General features: G+C 43.9%; 1 protein-coding gene across 6 annotated transcripts in view; it reads left to right on the top strand.

Moving 5' to 3' along the window:
* The window catches only part of Tbl1xr1 (TBL1X receptor 1), a 141,578-nt gene that overhangs the window by 82,555 nt on the left and 34,996 nt on the right, over positions 1–24,027 (top strand). For 3 of the 6 annotated variants that reach the window (XM_004652330.2, XM_045161332.1, XM_045161333.1), the window contains one exon: positions 22,684–22,786. The exons of 2 other annotated variants lie outside the window; for them this stretch is intronic. In XM_004652330.2, the coding sequence (XP_004652387.1) occupies positions 22,729–22,786 (58 nt within the window). In that variant the 5' untranslated portion in view covers positions 22,684–22,728. Of the gene's footprint in view, positions 1–5,723; positions 5,734–12,861; positions 12,864–22,683; positions 22,787–24,027 lie in introns of those variants that run through there. One more of the 6 variants, XM_045161334.1, reaches the window with a different exon arrangement.

Here is a 24,027-nt window from a genome sequence, read left to right as displayed (position 1 = left end):
AGAAGTGCTTAGTGGGCAGTTTGATAAGCATAGTATATACATTTAGCCAGGCAGCAGCAGACGTTACATCCATGGGGTTCATGACTACCCCTGTTTTAGGTTTTCAGTATCAGGGGTGTATTCCTTCCCATGAAGTGGGCCTCCAGTCCAATTAGAGGGCAGTTGGTTTCCACCATTACAGACATGCCACTATTGCACCCACTGGCTCATTTGGCCTGGGAGGCCAAGTATAAGGCTTGCAGTGTTGAGTAGTATGATTATTTTTAATGCTGGAATTGTCAGTTTGTAATGAGTAGATTTTGTTTTTTAAAAAAAGTCTACATTTTCTGAGTAGGTCAACTGAGTAGTTGTTTGAATTGAGAACTGTGTTTTTATTTTTTGTTTATTTTATTTATTTATTTGAGAGCTACAGAAAGAGAGAGGGAGACAGAATGGGCGCACCAGGGCTTCTAGCCATTGCAAACAAACTCCAGACGCGTGCACCTCCTTGTGCATCTGGCTAACATGGGTCCTGGGAAATCAAGCCTTGAACCAGGGCCCTTAGGCTTCACAGGCACGCGCTTAACCGCTAAGCCATCTCTCCAGTCCAAGAACTGTGTTTTTAATAAAGCTTTGAAGAGGTGGCAGAAAGAATGTAAGAGCCAAAGGAAGGGCAGGACTCCTTACAACATGCTCCTCCAGACACAAAATGACCTGGATATCCATGACCTCCACAGTCTGACACTACCTACACAACACCATCATAATAGGAGGAAAAGATCAAAGTAAAAGAGAGACTTGATGAGAAGGGGAGGGGATATGATGGAGAGTGGTGTTTCAAAGGGGAAGGTGGGGGGTAGGGAGGGAATTACCATGGGATATTGTCTACAATTATGGAAGTTGTCAATTTAAAAACAAGCTGTGAGAGACCAGTACAGTGACATACATGTTATCATAGCCAATGTTAGTCTTGGTAATTTTCTCTTAGCAACTAGGTCCTGGTACACTTAAATTACTTACTTGCTTTGTTGTTTGGATCAAGTACTTGACAAGCCTTCTGGAGGGAAAGGTTCACTGAGCTGACAGTAGGAGGGAGGGAGGGAGGCAGCTGGCCACCCTCACCACCGTCGAGGACAGAGCAGCGCTGATGCTCAGCTGGCTTGTCTCCTTGGTCCAGGAGCGAGCCAGTGGGAGGCAACCCACAGTTGGGGTCAGTCTTCCTCCTCAAGTACCGTAACCTGGAAACTCCCTACAGGCATGCCCATGGTAATTTCAGATCCGGTCATCTGACTGCATGAACCACTATAAAGTAGATTTTCAAATGAATATGTCAGATTAAATTGCATGTTAGTGGGAGTGAGATAAAATACTGATATTAAAATACTATTTATTATGAGGGGTCTTTAGCCATTAATTGGATCACCTCAGTTTCTTTAATTAAGTAGTTTATTTATTTGAGAAAGAAAGACTGGGAGGGAAGGGATGGGCATGCCAGGGCTTCCATTCACTGCAAATGAACTCCAGTTGCATGTGCCACCTTGTGCATCTGGCTTATGTGGGTCCTGGGGAATTGAACCTGGGTCCTTTGACTTTATAGGCAGGCACCTTAACAGCTAAACCATCTCTCTAGCCCCACCTTAGTTTCTGTCGAGAAGTTTTTCCTTTCCAGCGCTGAAAGGTATACTTTTTTTTTAATAATTTTTTTTATTTTATTTGAGAGCGACAGACACAGAGAGAAAGACAGATAGAGGGGGAGAGAGAGAATGGGCATGCCAGGGCCTCCAGCCACTGCAAACAAACTCCAGACGCGTGCGCCCCCTTGTGCATCTGGCTAACGTGGGACCGGGGGAACTGAGCCTCGAACCGGGGTCCTTAGGCTTCACAGGCAAGCGCTTAACCGCTAAGCCATTTCTCCAGCCCCTGAAAGGTATACTTTCAGTGTGACTGGTTTCACTAAGTTACATGGACCTACTGGGACACAGCATTTCTGTAGCAGTTGTGTTTTTGGTTTTTGAGGGAGTAGGGTCTCTCTCTAGCCCAGGTTGACCCAGAACTCACTCTCTAGCCCAGGATGGAGTTGATCTCAGAGATTCTACTACTTCAGTTTCCCAAGTGCTGGGGATCAAAGGCACTAGTCTCTATGTCTTATTTATTTCACCTGGATCTCATTCTGTAGCCCTCAGGCTGGCCGCAAATTCTTTGTGATACTCCCACCTCAGTCTCTAGAGTGCTGGGACTACAGGCTCTGACCTCTTCCCCTACTTTTTTTGGAGATAGTCTCTTAGGGGCCAAGTTGGCTTCAGCTTCCTAGTACGAAGGAAGAAAGGAACGGATAGGGAGGGAGAAATGAATAATTATTCATTTAGCTTTGCTGTCAGAAAGAGAAGTCAGGTTCTATGCGTTGAGAAATAATCAGATAAAACGTAAGAAAGTAGGAAAAGAAAGTCCCCAGATGTGGAGAGATGGCTTAGTGGTCAAGGCACTTGGCAGCAAAGCCAAAGAACCCAGGTTCAATTCCCTGGTACCCACTTAGAGCCAGGTGCACAAGGTGGTGTGTGTCTGCAGATTGTTTACAGTGGCTAGGGCCCCTGATATACCCATATTCATTCTCTCTATTGTCCTCTTCCTTTCTCAAATAAATAACTTAATTTAAATTTAATTTAAATTATTTTTATTTATTTATTTGAGAGCGACAGAGAGAGAGAGGGAGGGAGGGGAGGGAGGGGCAGGCAGGCAGGCAGATATATAGAGAGAATGGGCTTGCCAGGGCTTCCAGCCACTGCAAACGAACTCTAGATGTGTGTGCCCCCTTGTGCATCTGGCTAATGTGGGTCCTGGGGAATCTAGCCTTGTACTGGGATCCTTAGGCTTCATAGGCAAGCACTTAACTGCTAAATCATCTCTCCTGCCCTAAATAAATAAATATTTTTAAAAAGAAAGTCCTCATAACAAAATGTCAAAACTCAATTGTGTTTTATTATACCTTAAATTTAAAGCTATTCGAACATTTTTGTGATCCCACACTTTAGATGGTTAACCGTCTGGGGACAGGTGTGAGTACTCACACCAGCACTCATTCAAAGGCTGAGCTGCCATGTAGATGGTATGAGAATTTTCTGTGAATTTAGGTCATTTTGGTCATCACTCATCCTGTTTAGATGGTAATGGGTATTAGTAGTTTCAAGTAATGAAGCAAATGTTTTTTTGCAGTTTAAGATTAACAATTAAACTTGACCACTAACAGAATTCCTGCCTGCCTCTTATTGGTCCTTCCGAGATTAACCTGCAGGGTCATTCTGTGGTCCCCTTTTGGAATACAGTGGTCTTCCTTTATCCAAGAATCCCTGTGGCTGCCTGAATCCTGGATGGGCTTCCTCCCCTATGCACATACCTAGGACAGAGCTGGGAATTTATACATGGAACCCTGAAAAAGATAAACAGTGAATTAAAAATAGAATGCTTGCAGTTTCATACTGGAACACTTCTGTATACTTATGAATTGTTTACTTCAGTGCTTTTCCACCCAGTATTTTTGGACCATGGTTGACTGTTTCAGCACCCCGATTTACAGATGTGGAAACAGGCCTTCGACTAGAACAGAAATCTCTTGATTCAGTATAAGACTTGATTTATGCTGCTCAACAACTCATATGTAGGGTGATCTTTTTATTTATTTATTTTAAAAATGTTTTTTATTTATTTACTTGGGAGCTACAGACACAGAGAGAGAAGGAGACAGAGAGAGAGAGAGGGAGAGAATGGGCGCGCCAGGGCTTCCAGCCACTGCAAACGAACTCCAGATGCGTGCGCCCCCTTGTGCATCTGGCTAACGTGGGTCCTGGGGAATCAAGCCTCGAACTGGGGTCCTTTGGCTTCACAGGCAAACGCTTAACCACTACGCCATTTCTCCCGCCCAAGGGTGATCTTTTAAAGGAATTAATTAAATTTTAAAAAAAAGTCAGCCGGGTGTGGTGGTGCACGCCTTTAATCCCAGCACTCGGGAGACAAAGGTAGGAGGATCGCTGTGAGTTCGAGGCCACCCTGAGACTACATAGTTAATTCCAGGTCAGCCTGGATCAGAGTGAGACCCTACCTTGAAAAACAAAAACAAAACAAAACAAAATTTAAAAAATCATTTGTGTAAACCCAGGACCAGAAGCATATGCCACTTTTTGCATTCACTTTTCCATGGATGCTGGGGAATCAAACCTGGGCTGGCAGGCTTTGCAGGAAAATAACTTTAACCACTGAGCCACCTTCATAGCAGGAATCAATGTTCTGTTCTTCTTTAAATTTTTTTTTTTTTATTTTTAGAGAGAGAATTGGCGCTCTGGGGCCTCAGCCACTGATACTGAATTCCAGATGCTTGCGCCACCTAGTGGGCATGTGCGACCGTGCGCTTGCCTCACCTGCGTGCATCTGGCTAAAGTGGGATCTCGAGAGTGGAACATGGGTCCTTAGGCTTTGCAGGCAAGTGCCTTAACCACTAAGTCATCTCCAGCCCATTTCTTCTTTTTGAGGTAGGGTCTCATTCTATCCCAGGCTCACTTGGAATTTATTATGTAGTCTTACGGTGGCCTTGAACTCAGTGATTCTCCTACCTCATCCTCCCAAGTGCTAGGATTAATGACGTGTGCCACCACTCCTGGCCCTGGCTATAGTTTTTAAAAAGTATTTTTTATTAGTAGTTAAGCACTTGCCTGTGAAGCCTAAGGACACTGGTTCAATGCTCAATTCCCCAGGACCCACATTAGCCAGATGCCCAATGGGGCGCACACGTCTGGAGTTTGTTTGCAGTGGCTGGAGGCTCTGGCGCGCCCATTCTCTCTCTCTCTCCCCCCTTTTCTGTCCGTCTCTCTCAAATAAATAAAAAAAATGAACAAAAAGAAAGTTGTTTTAAAAATAAAGTATTTTACGTATTTATTTGCATGCATGTGTGTAGGGGGCGGCACATGCCAGAACACTGGATGCCCAAGTCACTTTTTGCCCCTGACTTACCCACATGAGTGGCTTGGGAATTGAACCACAGTCTATACAGGCTTTGTGAGCAAGCACCACCAACCACTGAACCATCTTCCCAGCCTCCACAAAAAATACTTTAAAAATAAATGCACAAAATGATTTGCTGCTCTTTTCAACTGCTGCTCACTCATCATCCTTTAGTTCATTTTCAAATTTTCATCCATTACATGGTCTGATGACAGTTTCATTTTGAAGTTCGGGCACTGCCTGGGCACATGGCTCCGTGTGGACAGCGCACCTAGAGTGTGTGAGGGCCCGGCAGCGTTGCTGTCCTCGCACTCTCCCCACCTTAAAGCCTGTGTACCTACTTGTAAAGTGGCGTTTGGTGTCATGACTTCTTAGCATTTGATTAGCATCGTTTGCAAGGGTGAGAAGGTAAGAGCGGCTCATCCGTGGCTTGTGTGGCTGCAGTGCTCGATGATGATGCACAGCAAGCCTGGTCTGTAGTGCTGTGAGCCTTGCTTTAGAAATGGGGAAAAAGTAACTTTGAGTAAGAGAGTATTTGTGTGTGCATGCGTGTGTGTAATAGCAGAATGCCACCAACTACCAGCCAAAAATGTGACATAATTGGCAACAGAAATGGCCTATGAATACAGAGATATAAAAATGTTATGTTTTGCATTGCATTTTATTTCTGCATCGATGCATATATTGGCCCTCAGTTGGCTACTGACGTGTGCAGCTTTGGGTAGCTTACCTGCTTTCTGATTGGACAAGATACAGCACTGCCAAGTTGGATGATTTTCAAGGGTAACTTGGTCTTTTTACTAAAATCTTATATAGCATGTTCATAATTTTCAGGTTTTATTTTTACCTGGGTGCTTCACAGAGACATTACCTGCAGCTTGTGTATGAAAGGGCACAGACTAAAAGACAAACAAAAAGCTGGGTGTGGTGCTGCACACATTTAATCCTAGCACTTGGGAGGCACAGATGCAGAAGGATCATGGTGAGTTTGAGGCCACCTGAGACTATGGAGTGAATTTCAGGTCTGCCTGGGCTAGACAGAGACCCTACCTTGGAAAACCAATTAAAAAGAAAAAAAACCAAAGCAAACAAAACTGGTCACAGTTCTGAGGTTCTGGAGGTTGAGGAGATGCTCCAAGCACCTTTGCAAGCTGGGAAGCTAGGACTGGGCAAGACCTGCCCGTCCCACAGGACAGAGCACTCCGAGCTCGGTGTCTGCGCTCCCGGGAGGGGTGGAGGTGAGGTCGGGAAGACAGACAGACTGGAGGAGTGTGAACAAGAGCTGAGATCTAAATTTTTGCTCTAGACTGTGGGGTGGTCAATGGTGGGTCATTCTTTGTCCAGAGGTCTAGAAACACCTTTGCAAAGATACACTGAATCATGCTTTGTCAACTCTGGGTCTGCTTTGGTCCGCTCAGGTTGACCCCCACAATATTAATCACCAGAACCCCTGTGTTCCCTTCTATTTCTTTGAAATTTTGTAAATGTCACCTGTCAGTTAGTTTTGCTTTTGTAAAATAGCAAGAATTTTTGGACCCTTATTTAATGTGAATTGACATGTTTTTCTTGGACACTGTTTCTTTGTGTGTGTGGCTAGTCTTTAGTTCATAAGCCTCCTGCCTCAGCTTAGGTTCTCTACCTGATTTTGTCTCATGCAGCTGGGGGGTTCCAGTTGCTGGGGTTTGGCAAGAGTGCATCTCCATGCGCAGTTTCTCTGTTCCTTTCTGCCACTAGAGTAGCTATGATGCTAGACTTCTATATACTACCCCGCTTAAAAACTTTAAATCCCACCGCAGTCACATAGGCACTTTAGTGCAGTTACATGTAAATAGACAAAAAGGTGTGAAATTCATTACCTGCTTGTTAGCCTCACTAGCTAACAGTTAAGATAAGTAAACTAAATCAATTATCTAGAACTATGTCTCTGCCGTTATTATTATTATTATTATTATTATTATTATTATTATTATTTGGTAACGTACCAGAGGGGAGAACAGGTACAGACTGTCTTATTTTTGATAAGGCAACTCATATACAAATTGAGTTTTGAATTATCTTTCTAATGGTGGAGCATATGCATTCCATTTTATGATGTATAAAGGTTTAAAAAATATATCCCTTCTGTATGTTGTGCAGTCACCACATATTAAGGCACCTTATAAAATCCCAGTTGCATTTCCTTCTCCTCAATCCAATTTAGGGACCGGCAAGTGAGGCAAGGCTACCTTAGTTGACCACAGACTGCTTTTAAAATGCGTCCATCTGAGTAGTGTTTGGAAGACTGGCACTGGAGCTTGACTTACAGCAGTGTTAACATTGTTGACTGGGAATGGGGTGCCTTCTCCTGCCTCCCCTAACTGTGAACTGCGGAGGTTGCTTTCATGTGAGAAGTCAGCAGCATTCTTGTAGGAAAACACAACATTGTGATTGCTGGTGTCTTAATTCTTTTTTTTAAACTAGTTTGAGAAGAGTGACTAATTCTGCTTCAGGGACATGGGAGGAAAGTATCTGCAGCCTTGGGATGGCTTTCGAGTGGGTTCCAAAAGGAGACGACACTGGGAGAACAGAAGCAGTTTTACTTGTAGTTGACACAGCAGCTCTAAGGCAGGAAGTGGGGCCTGGTGGGGCCTGTTGGAATCATTCCAGTCCAGTTACTGATGGGCAAAGTGCATTTCAAGAAGGAATACATGGCCAGATGGTGCCATGCAGGGGGACTGGGAGCCTCTAGAGGGCCGCAAACTGTCCTTCCCGCAGAGACCAGCCCCTGCTGGCTCTGCACCAGTGCCCCACTTCACTGCCTCTTTTATTTGCTTTTCTCTGTAATTAATTTTCAGTTATAATCATGACTGACATTTTTTTTCATAAGTTGTTAGAAACATACTAGTTTCTTATTTTTGATTTTAACTTTTTTATTGGCAGCTTCCATAATTATAGACAATAAACCATGATAATTCCCTCCCCTCCCCCACGTTTCCCTTCACAAATCCACTCTTTATCATCTCCCCACCCCCTGCCAATTAGTACTGCTTACAAGGCAACTTGCCAAACACAAAATGGCCTGGACATGCGTGACCTCACAGGCCTGGTACTACCCACACAAGATCCTCATAACAGGAGGAAAAGATGACATCAAAATATTTTAATTTTTTTATTTGAAAGAAAGAATATGAAGGGGGGGAGACAGAGAGAGGGGGGCATGAATGAATGAATGGTTGGGCCTCAGTCTCTTGCTACTGTAAACAAATTCCAAATGCATTTGTCAATTTTTGCATGTGGCTTTCTGTGTGGGTACTGAGGAATTGAACAGAGCAGAGGCAGGCAGACTTTGCAAGCAAGCACTTTTAACTGCTGAGCCATCTCCCCAGCTCTTACATTAGTTTTAAAATGTTAAATTGAAGGCTGGAAAGATGGCTTTGTGGTTAAGACGTTTGCCTGCAAAGCCAAAGGACCCAGGTTCAACTCCCCAGGTCCCATGTAAGCCAAATGTACAAGGGGGTGCATGTGTCTGTAGTTCATTTGCTGTGGTTGGAGGCCTTGACATGCCCATTCTCTATCTGCCTCTTTCTCTCTCAAATAAATAAATGAAAAAAAATACTAAATTGAGTGACAAAAATTCTGTGTCTTTAAAATTTTCCTTAAAGGCTGGGCATGGTGGTGCATGCCTTTAATCCCAGCACTCCCAGCTCGTAAGACCCTACCTCGAAAAAATTCCTTAACCATTCGATAAGTTTTTCCTCTCTTAAAATGTTCTTTACATTGCTCAGATGGTTATTTGCAGAATACAGAAAATATTGAGATTGTTAGTCCCTGTATTAAATTCCTTCATAAATGGCTAGTCACTTTGTTCAGCAACATGCTAGTATTCCTAGAAGACCTCCATAAGGCAGGCCTCTCCTGTCACTGCTTCTTCAGAGGTAGGCACAGAGGAGGATGGGTAAAATGACTGATGTCACTTAGCCCTGGTTGACCTAGAATTCACTGTGTAGTCTCAGAGTGCCTTGCACTCATGGCGACCCTCCTATCTCTGCCTCTGAGTACTGGGATTAAAGAGGTTCCACCATGCCAGGCAAAAGACGGATTTTTGAAGTGAAAACTTTTGGGGACATTCTGGAAAGTTTGATAAGTGAAGCATACAGTGGGGTCATTGCTGAGCAGCTTGGGGACCAGGTGTGTTTTTCAGTGTGATACCTTCGTGGTTTCGTGGATTGTCCAGGGCTTTGGTTGAGCTTGGCAGGCTAGCTGAGCCAAGAGGGGGAACTGATCAAATGGTAGGATGTCTGACTGGCAGGAGAAGATGGAGATGAATCCTAGGAAGAGGCAGGTGTTGGACTCCATGGTGGTGGGAGGGGCAAGGAGGTGATCAAGAAACTGTTCAGGTGGAGCTAAGCAGATCAGGGATTACATTTAAATACTTATAAATAAAAGAGGTTATTTTTATGTATGTATTTGACAGAGAAAGAGGGAGGGGGGGGGAGAGAGAGAGATTGATTGAGAATGGGTGCACCAGGGCCTCCAGCCACTGCAGATGAACTCCAGATGCGTGCACCCTCTTGTGCATCTGGCTAACGTGGGTCCTGGGGAATGAAACCTGGGCCCTTTGGCTTTGTAGGCAAACTTAACCGCTAAGCCATCACTCCAGCCCTAAAGAGGTTTTTTTTTTTTTTTTTTTAAAAAAAATGTTTTTGTTTTTAAACAAGATTTAAAGATGGAGAAGTTTTTGAAGAGTCTTGGATGACATTCATGATCAGAGGAATTTACAGGGTGTGGCTGTGAGGCTTAACCCTGCTCATAATGGTAAGCATGTTTCTTTTGTCACACAATTTGTGGCATTACTTTGAGAAAGCTGCCTGGTCAGTGAGGACCCTGAGGGGGAGGAGATTGAAGAACAGCCCTTTTTCTTCATAGTCAGTGGAAGCAGGTTAACTGCAGTGTGAGCAATATGAGAACAGATAAGAACATTGAGGACTAACCATTGAAGGTTGTGGAGAAAGCTGTGGGGGCTTTTCTGACAAGTCGTGTTGAGCGCGTGTGTGCGAGGTGTGGGGCACGCTGACGTCTGAGCTAGAAGTCGTGTTGAGCGCGTGTGTGCGAGGTGTGGGGCACGCTGACGTCTGAGCTAGAAGTCGTGTTGAGCGCGTGTGTGCGAGGTGTGGGGCACGCTGACGTCTGAGCTAGAAGTCGTGTTGAGCGCGTGTGCGTGAGGTGTGGGGCACGCTGACGTCTGAGCTAGAAGTCGTGTTGAGTGCGTGTGCGCGAGGTGTGGGGCACGCTGACGTCTGAGCTAGGAGTCGTGTTGAGCGTGTGTGCGCGAGGTGTGGGGCACGCTCACGTCTGAGCTAGAAGTCGTGATTGAGTGCATGTGCGCGAGGTGTGGGGCACGCTGACGTCTGAGCTAGAAGTCGTGTTGAGTGCGTGTGCGCGAGGTGTGGGGCACGCTGACGTCTGAGCTAGAAGTCGTATTGAGCGTGTGTGCGCGAGGTGTGGGGCACGCTGACGTCTGAGCTAGAAGTCGTGTTGAGTGCGTGTGCGCGAGGTGTGGGGCACGCTGACGTCTGAGCTAGAAGTCGTATTGAGCGTGTGTGCGCGAGGTGTGGGGCACGCTGACGTCTGAGCTAGAAGTCGTATTGAGCGCGTGTGCGCGAGGTGTGGGGCACGCTGACGTCTGAGCTAGAAGTCGTGTTGAGTGCGTGTGCGCGAGGTGTGGGGCACGCTGACGTCTGAGCTAGAAGTCGTATTGAGCGCGTGTGCGCGAGGTGTGGGGCACGCTGACGTCTGAGCTAGAAGTCGTAAGTGAGTGCGTGTGCGCGAGGTGTGGGGCACGCTGACGTCTGAGCTAGAAGTCGTGTTGAGCGCGTGTGCGTGAGGTGTGGGGCACGCTGACGTCTGAGCTAGAAGGACCGGAGTGCTGGCTCTCAAGCAGTGCGGCTTTAATCATGCCCTGAGTGCTCGTCAGTGAAGTGTGCATGCTGGTGATCCAGGGCACGTCTTCATGGCAGTGGCGTTGCACGGATTTCAACCATTTAGAAATTGGTACTCTTGCTTTGTCAATTAACTCTTAACCATCCTTGTGCTATTGCCTGTATTGCCCTAACAGCTGCCCTTTCACCGGCACACAGAGGGACAGGAAAGTAGGTGAACTCATTCTTAGGTCCTTGGTTAAGGAAGAGCCTATGCTTAGTTCCACTGGCCATAATTTACGCATGGAAAGCGCTTTCCATGCAAAGCCCCCAACTTCGCCCTGCTGCTCCTCCTCTTCCCAAGCTATCATCCACTCAGTTTACAAATCTAATGCACGTTTTCTCCATCACATTGGCAGTTGCTGTTCTCTTGGCTAGGCTGTTCTTACTCAGGGCTGTAATCACATCCTGCAGCTGCTCACCCAGTTTTTTTTTTTTTTTTTAAGGAAATGATTGTGTGTTTGTGTGTGAATGCTTTGGGATTTTAATTAATCTAAGTAAATATAGGACAAGAAAAGAAACTTTTGTTCTCTGGAGTGCCAGAGCGTATGATATTGTATATTGCAGGCTTTAGCAACTTTTTTCCCCCCTAAAACAGGCCAGAATAAATGTGCTTTCTTCATGGTTTATATTATAATTTTACAATCTATGTTTTGGGCTTATATGCACTGCACCCACAAAATGCCAAGACAGCACCCTAGAGCTGGAGAAGGGTGTGACTTGTAAGAACAGTTTAAGTATTAAAGGTTGTGACTCCATTGCATGTTTTGACTTCATTAGGTATTTTTTATAGAGTCATGATAGTAATCATACTTTACCTTTATTTTTACAGATATATTTTTCTTGATGCCAAGTCCCATGTGAGCACAGACTGGCTAGGTATACTTATTCTTGTCTCAGACTGGTCTTGACATCAGCGTCCTGCTTCCTATACAATCTGGGGCTATAGATGGTGCTTACATGGCTGTCTGGCCATAACATTAGGAATTTAATTGTTCAATAAAATTATTCCCAAAAGGACATTTTGTATACAGAATATAGAAGCAATGATTGAATATATGATCAATTATATTACTGTATTTGGAGGGAAGATTTTATCTTTTATTTTTATTTATTAGGAAGAGGGAGGGAGGGAGAGAATGGGCACACCAGGGCATCCAGCCACTGTAAAGGAACGTATGATGCATGCACCACCATGTGTATCTGGCTTATGCAGCTACTAGAGAATCAACTGTGGGTCCTTAGGCTTCCCAGGCAGGCTGCTTAACTGATAAGCCATCTCTCCAGCCCCAAGAAATTCTTAATGTTGCTAATAAGAGAGTTTTAATACTGATTTAATAATACTTTTCCTTTTTCAAATTGGAGACACTGTCTTGTGTAGTCCAGGTTGGCTTCAGCCTTGCAGCCTTTATGCCTTACGCACAGTGTTCTTGATTAAGCACAGGTGATCTCAAGTTGGTGTCCAGAGGTGGAGGCAGCAGGCTGCTTTGTTTCTCCCAAGGACTTTGTTTTCTCGCTAAGGAAGAGAGAAGATTGAGAACATTGAGAAGAAAAGCAGCTTTTCTAGTCTCACTGCTGAGGTCTGCTTAGTGTGGATGTGCATGGATGTTCAGAGACGAAGGCTGCTTCAGTCCTGTTTTTGAGAAAGTGTTGAGCAGTCAGAGAGCAAATGGAGTGCTTCCTACAGAAAACCTTGGGGTATGTCTAGGTGCACTCTGCTGGTGCTGATCTCTTGAGAGGAAAGAGTCAAGGCTTGGATGAAGTGGAGGTTATCAGGGCCAGGATAGATAATGGGGGAAATGAGACAGCTATGTGTTCTCCAGACCCACCATCTTTGATTGTGACACTTGCCAGGAGATTTGACTTCCTTCATATGTTCAGTAGTCCAGAGAAGATGCAGACCCAGTGAGAAACTGGGAGATAAAGAGGAAATTAGTGGTTTTCATGTTGTCTCATGACATTTTCATAAGACTTCTTTGTTTATTCAGAGACAGAGTGTAGCCTTGAAATAAAATGATTCTCCTGCCTCAACCTCCAGACTGCTGGGTTCATCTGCATGTGCCACCAGTTTCTGTCCATTGTATGTTTGATCAAGTTCATGTAAGGTCTCCCACCTGCTTTTGGTTGCTGAATTGTTGCCATTTTTTACTTTTGGGGTGGGAGTGTGTTAGATGAAACCCAGGCCTTGCATCTGCCAGGGAAGCACTCCACACTGAGCCGTATTTGGTCCCCGAATATTTCAAGGCTCTTATGCTATTGGGAGGACAAATCTATAGTTGCCCTGCAATATTTCCCATACTCTGAAAAATTGTATTCTTCACTTGATCTTAGCCAAAAGACCAAGAAGTGTTTGGTAACAGTCTCTGAACTATTGTTCATACATCTCATCACCCTCTGTGGTGTTGTAAAGTGCTGTTCAGGGGCTGTTTTACCTATTTGAATGTGTGACCAACAATAAGGTCTTTTTTTTTTTTTTTGGTTTTTCCAAGTAGGGTCTTTCCCGGAATTCACTATGTAGTCTCAGGGTGGCCTCAAACACATGGCAGTTCTCCCCACTTCTGCCTCCTGAGTGCTGGAATTAAAGGCATGTGCCACCATGCCCAGCCAATAAGGTCTTTTTATTTCATTTCACGTCATAGCAATGTGGTATACTTTTCTGGCTGTTTCATTCCAAGTGGTATTGATACAGACTGGTACAGGGCTGTTACTGTGTCCTATCTGTGGTGATCTGAATGTTTGTGCCCTTTCAGAATAGCAGTTACTTTCTCTTTGCTGGGACAGCTTATGGGAGGAAAAGGTTAATTTATTTCAGGCTTACAGACTCCAGAGGAAGCTTCATAATAGCTGAAGAAGCTAAGAGACAGCAGCTGGCAGCAGCAAGCAGGAAAGCCAGAGCTCAGGCCTTCTCTCTCCAGACCTCTTAGTGCTGGACTCAAGATTTGCCCCAGTGATGCGTCTCCTGCCGAAGACTAAGTAGGATGCTTAATAAAAATACCTCACTCAGGTAACCCAGGCCCAGAAAGCCAAGCGCCACATGTTCTCTCTCATATGTGGATCCTAGCTACAGATGACTTGGGCTTTTGCGTGAGAATGAAAATACTTAGTAGCAGAGGCCAATAAGTTAAAAAGGAGATATAAAGGGTAGAGAAAGGAAGGGAGGAGGATACTTAATAGGTTGATATTGTATATATGTAATTACAATGATTGTAATGGGGAGGTAATATGATGGAGAATGGAATTTCAAATGGGAAAGTGTGGGGGTGGGGAGGGAGGGAATTACCATGGGATATATTTTATAATCATGGAAAATGTTAATAAAAATTAAAAATAAAATAAAAAAAAAAACCTCACTCAGTGGGGCCGTTTACATTCAAATCACCACAGTGTTTACATCTACTCCTTATGTGCTGGGTGGTACTGACTGGTCAGTCCTTGAGGGAGGGCACCTTATCATGAAGGGGAAGCTCCCCCATGAATGGGCACCTTTATAAAAGAAGCTTAGTAGAACCTCCTTCCCTTTCTTCCTCTCCCTCCCTCCTCCCCTGTCTTCTTCTCCCTCCCTCTTCCTCCTTTTTCTATCCTTCTTTCCCTCTTCTCCCATCTTTGTCTATTTGCAGCCCTCAGGACCATGCTCTTGGCCTTGTGTGTGCTAGGCAAGCACCCCTCCACTGAGCTAAGGTCCTAGCTAGGCCTTGGGGGAGCACATTTGTACTTCTCTTGCTCCTGCAACACACCAGCTCTACAAGTAGACCATTCCTTTCTGCTATTTATCAGTTTCCCAGCCTAAGCTAGTTTTGTTTCAGCAGCCCAAACACACAGAAGACACTGGTGATTATAGAGTTTCACATCAGATTTCCCTTGCTGGTTGTCTAGTCCCATTCTTTTCTCCAAGATAACAAAAGTGGTTACTTCAGATCTTAACATTGCACATTTAGTGAGTGCTCTTCCAGGATTGGTGGAGAGTTGCTCTTCCCTATCAAGTGATGGCATATTCAAAACAGAGTTGCCACAGGAAGGCAGGCATTCAGCCGACGGTGTTAGTTACCAAGTTAGAGAAGAATATTGACTGCAGTGATGGGTTCCTTTATTACCTGGCAAGGGGGCATGAATTTGTAAGATTTTTAATGCTAGGCTAAGAACTATGTTTCATGTGTTTTAGCCGGCTGTGGTACCTTATTCAAGTCAGCTGATCTCTGGCTAATGAGATCCAGAGTCCTTGGAAACCAGTGGTCTGGTGTCCTCTCTGCTTTCTCAAATAGGCTTCCTGCTTTCAGCCCTGAGATTCCTCCATGGGGTCCTAGCTCCTGTCTGTAGAGTGTGGTTGAAGAGGCTACCATGTAGAAACATAATGCTTATTGCTGCTGGACTGGGGGTGCTTGATCTCTTTAGAGCTAGTGAATGCATGCTCGTACTCACTAGTCCTTATAGTTCAGTTCAGATATGAGAACTGAAAGCTCATATTATGTGAAATTCAATTTAAATATATCAAAGTATGGAAAGCATAAAATAATGATTCAAGTAAAATGATCAAGCTTATTTATCAAGGGCTGTTGTGTAGAGGAGTGTTGCATGTTGCTACACATGACCCAGATATGACTAGTTTGTAGACTTCAGCACTATGCATTGAAGAGACAAGAATCTTGTTTTAGTACTTGTAGTTTGGTTTATTGAAAATCTTTAACAATAAATTTAGTGTGACTTTTTGTTTTGTCTGTATTGAAATTTTTTCAAATTAATACTGGCAATATTATAAGACTGGGGATGGAAGCCATTGAAACTGGCTGCAAAGAATTTCAAAAACGTTACTTAGTTGTTACCTTCCTTTATTGCTGAATCACTACAAAGGGAGTGCAGACTGTGGTGCCATACTGCCCCGGCTGGTACTGTAGCACAGGATCTCTGAGAAACAAAGCCTGTGAAAGAGCTCATCTTACCTTCTGCTGGGCAAAGGGCCTGTTGAGTGAGCCCTGATAACTGAACACAAGCAAAAAGTGGGAAGCGCCGGGTGATGGAGCTCTTAGCAGAGAGGACACGCTACTTCTCCGCCAAACCTGGTGGGTCAGAACATTATGGAACGGGGTGCCTTTTAGAATTTGGTACAAAGCAAATTCTTCACAGTGTTCTTTAAAACATATGCTTCCCCTTAATATGTTCAGCTAGCATGCAAATAATAGGTTTCACTATGACCTCTTAACACTTGTATGTCATTGTAGGCTCCCATATCTGCCTCTCTGTGGCCCTCTGCTGGCCAGGCTCCTCCTCTGTTTACAATCCGTGTGTTTTCAGTATGTAGTGCTCAGGGCCTAGAACAGTGTCTGTTTGTCTATAATGTAGAACTCAGTAATATGTCTTCTCAGTAAATGATTTAAGACACTAACTCAGTAAAATTCTCAAGCCACATAGATATCTTGGAAAAAATTCCATGTACTGGAAGTGTAGATGCAGAAGAACTATACTCGGGATTTGGTTTAGAGTCAAATGCCATGTTTTATCAAAACTAGACCTTTTGCAAGCTCATATTTGTGACTTGTGAGTCAGTACCTGTTCTGCTTATGAAGTATGAGCCCAGACCAATGTAAAGACTGAGGTCAGGCTAAAACCTGAACACAAGGCAGCTTCCCTCTTTCCTCAGGGCGGCTCACTTGACCGTCGGTGGTCTCAGTGGGGACTGACTCCACAGCTCACAACAGGTCCCAGCAGTCCCATCGCAGGCTCAGTGGGTCAGTACCACTAAGAGCTTCTGTTATGTGAGTCATGTAATCCTGACACTTACTGTATCAACTTACAATTATGTGAATTTGGGCTGGAGAAGCTGTCTTAGCCGTTAAGGTGCTTGCATACGTTTGACTCTCCAGGCCCCTGTAAGCCAGGTGCACAGTGCTGCAAGTGCACAAGGTCGAACATGCGCATGGGCTCACTTGATGACAGTGCCTGGAGGCCCTGTTAAACCATTTCTCCCATTCAAAAAAAAGGTCAGTCTGTTGGGTTTGCCTCAAAGAAAAAAATGAAACTTTTAATATACATTTCAGCATAACCCTATGTATGTATGTATGTATGTGTGTATTATTACTTTGGTTTTTCAAGGTAGGGTCCCACTCTAGCTCAGGCCGGCCTGGAATTTACTATGTGGTCTCAGGGTGTGATCCCACCTCTGCCTGGGATTAAAGTCGTGCGCCACCATACCTGCTTTAAATTTTTTTTTTTTTTTTTTTGTATACTTCTGGTACTCTCTGGCTTAGTAGACAACTGGGTGTTCAAGCCTGCTCTTCATGCTACAGTTGAACTATACAAAGGGGAAAACTCTGCTTTATATTCACATACCTGGAAAATTTTAACATTAAAGTATAATTTAATTTTGAAATATATACGTTCCTGTGTTAATAGACAAACAGATAATTTATTTTTTAAGTTTTTTAAAATTTTTATTTACTTATGAGAGAGAATGGACAAGCCAGGTTCCCTAGTCATTGCAAACAAACTCCTGATGAATGTGCTACCATGTCCATCTGGCTTACTTGGGATCTGGAGAATAAAACCTGGGTCCTTAGGCTTTTCAGGCAAGTGCCATAACCGCTAAGCCATCTCTCTCTCTCTCTAGCCCAAGATAATTTCTTAAGGGTCCACTGTAATGCTGGATCTGAAATTATATCAATGGGAGATATATGTATATGACACATATACACACACACATAAGTATATGAATGTTAAAATATGCTAGTCTGGTGTACTCGCTACTCATGCAGCATTCTGTATTGAACATTGAGAAAAAATTGACTCATCCAGTTACAACAATCCTTCTCATGTCCATTGTTTGATATCTAACAGTAGAGCCATGGCCATCACTGTGGAGTTTTTGGGATGTTACTTATGGTGATGTATGCATAAGACATGCCTGCTAACCTACTAGCTCTTCATGTGGGTTTTAGAAATTTGAACTCAGGCAGTTTTAGGCCCCCCCTCAGGATGTGTTGCTAGCACAGGAAGTGCATTTGACCACTGAACCATTTCTTGAGCCCTCTTTTTTTTTGTTTTGTTTTTTTTTGGGGGTTTTTATCGAAGTAGGGTCTCACTCTTGCCCAGGCTGACCTGGAATTCACTATGTCATCTCAGGGTGGCGTTGAACTCTCACGATCCTCTTACCTCTGCCTCCTGAGTGTGCTGGGATTAAAGGTGCCCCGTTTCCTCTTCTTTTTCAGTTGAGATTTTTCATCCATGAACACACTGGAATTTGGTCATAATCTCCTCCCATTGCCTTCTTTTGCCCCCCCCCCCCCCCCCCGTTCCACAGAACTCCCTTCTCTTTCCAGTTAGTCCTTGTAGTGTGATGTCTTTTCTCTTTGTAGCTCCTCCATCATCCATGTCAAAATATTGATGGTCCCAATACTGTGCATGTCTCCTGGAATAGCATTGTCCACTATGTGGTCATGAAGACGCCAGTCTCTTCATTTCCTGAGGGCAGTATCCCAGAGTCATCCCCCCCACCGTCAGGGTTTACATTCTCACATTGGTCTTTGACACATTTTACTGTGCAGCAGGGATGCCTTTTGTGAGGCTAACATTTGGTACATGGATATTAAAAAGATAAACTAGCATTAAGATTTTAATAACATTAAATTTTGCCGCTTCATCAAGCATAATTTTGGGGAAGACTTTTCATTTGTCTTTGGTTTTATCGTCGTGTTTGGTGATGAGAAAATGCAATGGTGACTGTCACAGGTAGGGTCTCACTGAAGCTCAGGCCGACCTAGAATTCACTATACAGTCTCAGGGTGATCCGAGTGCACATAAGCTGTAGATTCCAGGCTGACCGCCGGCCATACACTATAAACACACAAGTAGTCATCGATGCCTTAAGAAACTAGATTTCGGTTTTTAGGCTAGGGTCTTAAATTTGTTTGATTATTGTGTTAAAGCAGCCTGAACTGTACATTTCATTTGTAGCTTAATGTTGCTTTGTGAAATCCTCTAATTTATATCAGAATCCTAATGTTCCTTTTCTTTCACAATTTACAAATGTATAGTAAGCAAGATTTCCCTTAGTCTAATCTTATACCTAATTTCTTACCTTTTAAGTCATGTTACAGAAGATATGAAAGGTGCCTTAAAACTTTCATTCCTTTGGAGCACCATGGTCTTTTATATCATCAGAAGTGTTGTTAGCTGACATTGGTGGGATAATTATTTGGGGAGGCAAGGGATAGTTTTTTTTTTTATTTTCTTATTTTTTTTTTAATTTAATTTATTAGTTTTCTTTTCAGTAAATACAGGCAGTTTGGTACCATTATTTAGGCTCATCTGTGATCTACCCCCTCCCATTAGACCCTCCTTGTTAATGAAAATGGGTCGTGCATTGTGGAGTTAGCCCCCAGTTATTGGTATGATAAATGTCTCTGCAAATCATGACCCAACATGTGACTCTGACATTCTTTCCACCCCCTCTTCTGCAAAATTTCCCTGAGCCATGTTGGGTTCATTTTTGGTCTGCTTCAGTGCTGAGGTGTTGGGGGAAATTTGAGAAAAAACGGTTGAACCTGGAACAGAACATTCTCAGCGAACTTACCCAATCACAGAAAAAAAATCGACACATAGTCTCACTCATCTGCAACACCTAACCTGAATCTGCCCAAGATGCCTTACATACCCAGCAAGCACCTCATGGACTATTTTCTTATTTTTAAAATTTTGAGTCAGGGTGTCACTCTGGGCCAGGCTGACTAGAACTCACTCTGTTGTCCAGGCTGGCCTCTAACTCATAATAATCCTTCTACCTTGGCCTCCCCAGTGTTGGAATTAAAGTTGGAAGCCACCATGCCCATCTGGATGTTCATTATTTTTCATGAAGTAGGAAATTGGGGTAAAGCAGAGTTGATCTTTCTCAGCAGAGTGTTTCATTGGTGGACAGAAGACACTGGGTGTCAGTGTCTTACCATCTTCTAAATCCTGAAGGACTGGGCGAGTTCACAGAGGGACTACTTTTCCAAAAGAGCCAATTGTGAATTTACCTTGTAAATGTTAAGGTGTCAAATGCATGATTAAACGGTGTTAAGAATTTCTGATGATGAAGCCAGGCCTAGTGGCGCATACCTGTGGTCCTCAACCACTTGGGAGGCAGAGGCACAAGGATCACTGAGAAGAGTCTGCTAACTCCACAGAGCCACATCTCGAGAGCAGGTATGATGATAGCTAGGGCCCCTGCGCAGGGCACCACAGGCTGTCAGCAGAACACAGCTGCTCTCTCGCCATCCTAGAGGGGAGATGCCCAAGATCCAGGTGCCATCGGGGCTTGTGTTACTGGATTTGATAGTGTAAACCTATGTGGTCTTATTTGTGCTTAATGAACTTGAAATACTGGGGCATTTTGAGGCAACTCCTTTCCATGTATATTCCTTATACTGGCTATGATATTTTGAACGTAAGTTATGTGTATAACCTACCATATTAAAGAAATGCTGATGTCATAGTGTGTCTTGGTTTCAGAAGGACAGCTTGATAGTTCTCCCAAGCAACCCAGCCGGCCTGTGGCCCTCATGAACTGTGAATTGGCTTGGGGGGGGAGCCGGCAGGGAACACTTGCTTCTTCGCCTGCCCTCTCCAGATGACTTCACTGGGCGGGTGTGTGTGACAGCAGTCCAGCCACTCTTCAGTGCACGGTGTTGTGGCGTGGAGTGGTGTGTCTGGTTGTCACTCGGGTGTGCGTGTGTCGGTCACAGTGTGTGTGCTCTGTGGTGATGGCTGCAGCGCATATGGATGTGTCGGAGCTTGAATTAACAGCAAGGCCTCTTCACACTTACTGTATTGCCGTCTCCTTGCTGGCAGTTATCAGAGTTTAGTATTTAAATCTGTTTCTGAATACACAGATCTGTCTACAACAAATGGTGATCCTTGTCAGTCTTACCATGTTGAATTGAGGAATAAGTATGAGACCTGGTCCCATGCACACTATGTAGAAAGTACTCTAAACAGAACTACTCTTTCCCTTCGTGGTCAGCTTAGTGGGAAGTAGGTAATTAGGTGTATTCAGAAGGTTTGTCTTAGTTCTCCTAGCACTACATTCAGAAGCAAGCCTGTGAATGCCTTTGTCTGGCTTGCACACCCAACCATTGCACATATATTCTCCATGTTGTGCAAGTGCTAGTGAACTAATTGTCTTTCTCCACCAACCTGGAAGGCTGTAGGGCCTGGCCATGGTTCACTTTGTTGAAGTGTCAGAGTACTTTTTTTTTTTTTTTGAGGTAGGGTCTCACTCTAGCCCAGGCTAACTTGGAATTCACTATGGACTGTCAGGGTGGCCTCGAACTCACAGCAGTCTTCTTCCCTCTGCTCCCTGAGTGCTGGGATTAAAGGTGAGCACCATCATGCCTGGCTCAGATTACTTTTCATGGCACTTGACTGATCAGTTCTGAGTGAATTAGTAAGTTGGTCTAGCATGTGCGGCTGTGCCTCAGTTCTTTCCAACCTTCCCCTTTTCTCCTGTTAGCTAGTGCATCTGCCCAGTGCCTGCTTGCGTCATGACTGCATAGTAATTCAAGGAAGTGGAAGTGGACTGTCCTGGATGAGGGAGCAGAAGCAATGGAGCCACTTCCCACAAGCTGTGCTGGGCACCTCCACCCACGTACCCACCCTTCACCTCCAGGTCTGCATCTGCCAGCCGTGGTGCTCAGGGCCATGGGCCATAAAAAGGTGCACCACGTCACAGGAAGGGCAGTAGCACAGGACCCTTTATTCTGAGAAGCCAGTATCTTTTATTTGTTTGTTGGTTTATTTTGAGGTTGGGTCTCGCTCTGTCTAGTCCAGGCTGACCTGGAATTCATTACATAGTTTCAGGCTGACCTCAGGCTCGCTACTCCTCAGTGCTGGAATTAAAGATGTGTGCCAGGACCAAGCAAAAACCTTTTTCTTTTTTTTTTTTTTTTTTTTTTTTTGTAGTTGTTTAAATGTGTAAGTGCATAAGGGAAATAAATCTGGAGACTCTAATATTATTAAAGTACACAACAATTACTATGAAACTTGCATTATCCACAAATAGGTTTTGCTGGCACATAGCCACATTCATCTGTTTACATCTTGCTCTTGGACCACATGGCGGTATTGGGTAGTTGTAAAAGGATAGATGGCTGGTCAAACCTAAAATCTTACGGTGCTCTGTATAGATGTTGGCAGGCCTCCTCTTTATGTTGTTACTGTGACATGAGAATGAACATGCATAACCTCCATGTACTTTAGTCACGCCTCAGTCTGTCTTTCCCCTCCCCTGGGTTTAAGTATGTTCAGTAAGAATGTCATTTGAGTTCTGGGTACTCTATTCCAGCCTGCCTCGTCTTCTACAAACCTAGACACTCGCCTTTATTAGGTGCTGACAGACTTTGTAATCAACAACCTCTCCTCCACCTAGAGGTCTAGGATCATTCTTCTCAATAACTACTATGTTGAATTTAAAAGCTTATCTTTTTTCTAGTTAAGGAATATAAACACATTTTTAGAAAAGCTGTTTGGCATAATCATTAAATATATTGCTAAAGCTCTCTCATAAACTCGTATTCCTTTTTGATAGTATATTACTTTGCAGGAAAATAGCACTGGTCACATTGGTGCCTAATCATTGTAGTAACTAATGGAAACAGGTGTGTCAGGTTCACTGGACAACATAGGCCCTGTTTTACATCACTGAATAAAACTAAATGGTTTTTACAACATTGTTTACATTTTGTTTAAAATTATTTTTTTACTGAGAAAATAATTAACTTTGTTTTATTTTTAGGGTTATGTCCTGTGTTGTGACCTCATGGTTTAAGTGGGAATAAAGATGAGTATAAGCAGTGATGAGGTCAACTTCTTGGTATATAGATACTTGCAAGAGTCAGGTGAGTACTTTTCTAAAGTAAATAGGCCTCAAATTATTTTAATATTCTCAAAATAATTTTTCTGCATTTGAAATTTGTACCAGTCCAAACTGCTGAGCTGAGCTTGTCTGTTTCTTAGTGTCTGGACTGCATTTCCAAGCTGTGTTTGCTGCATGGTTTAACTCTCTGACTCTTTCAAATATGTTGGGATCCTCTCAGGCAAATATTTATAACGAGCAATTTGTCTTTCACTGTTCCAAGGCCATTTCTATAATTTGTTATGGAGCGACATTCTTGGGCATGCTTAGTAAGGACATAGAAACTCTGAGATACGCCAGCTCAGTGATGTCTGCCCAGTATGCACAGTTAATTGTTGCTCCTAGTTATAGTTTGGAACATTTTAAAAGCTAACTTGACAGCATTTTTTCAGAATGCTTTCATGAGTATTATCCCAGGCGGTCACATAGGTCCTGGTCTGAATTCAGGTTAGTTTATTGAGGGCTATGGTAATCATTACAAGTGAATTGCAATTAATATGGAACAAAAGTGTGATCACATTTTCTAGATAAAGGGTGTAGTCATACAGCAGAAGGACTGCTAGCTACATGGGAAAATGAAAGGAACGAGCAAAGCATGTTACAGCGGAAGAGGGAAGTCCAGGGGCGGTGAGGGGCCGGTGGCAGTGGAGGGAAGGGGCGTGGTGCTGCGGTGATGAGCGCACACGTTGTCAGCCTGGGATGGAATCGTTTCAAGCGCCAATCTAAAGGTTTAGTGTTAGCAATTATACCTTGAAGTTAATATATTGCTTAAGTAATAAGTCGATGTGTACTTTAAAGAGATAATTTAGTATTTTAATGTAAAAGAACACAGAATAACAGAATAGAGGTTAAGCTTGTAGGACGTCAGACCCTCAATCACAGTTTTTGAGGCATGACTCGTCTTCTGACTACAGGACTTATGTGAGGTGTTTTTTTCCAGGGATCACAAATGTGGCCTTAGATCATAGACCCCATTGCTTGCTGAGATGTTCCCAGCTCTACTCCTGCTCTGAGCCTCGTTGTTGGCTAGATGTTTTCTAGAACGCAGAAATATGGCCACCCTGATTAGCTGAGAAGATGCTCTCTCTTCAGCAGGGGTAGGAAAGGGAAAGAGTTATTGCACCAAGTCACCCCCACCAGCAGCAGCAGAGTAGTAACCATCTGTGGAGCTTGGGACTGTGTAAGCAGAAAGGGAAGGCAGATCATAAGTGGGCCATGAGAGAT

This window comes from Jaculus jaculus, chromosome 11 (genome assembly GCF_020740685.1).
Source record: "Jaculus jaculus isolate mJacJac1 chromosome 11, mJacJac1.mat.Y.cur, whole genome shotgun sequence".
Taxonomy (NCBI): Eukaryota; Metazoa; Chordata; class Mammalia; order Rodentia; family Dipodidae; genus Jaculus; species Jaculus jaculus.
The sequence above is the reverse complement of the archived record's forward strand: the minus strand, read 5'-3'. Positions and strand labels throughout refer to the sequence as shown.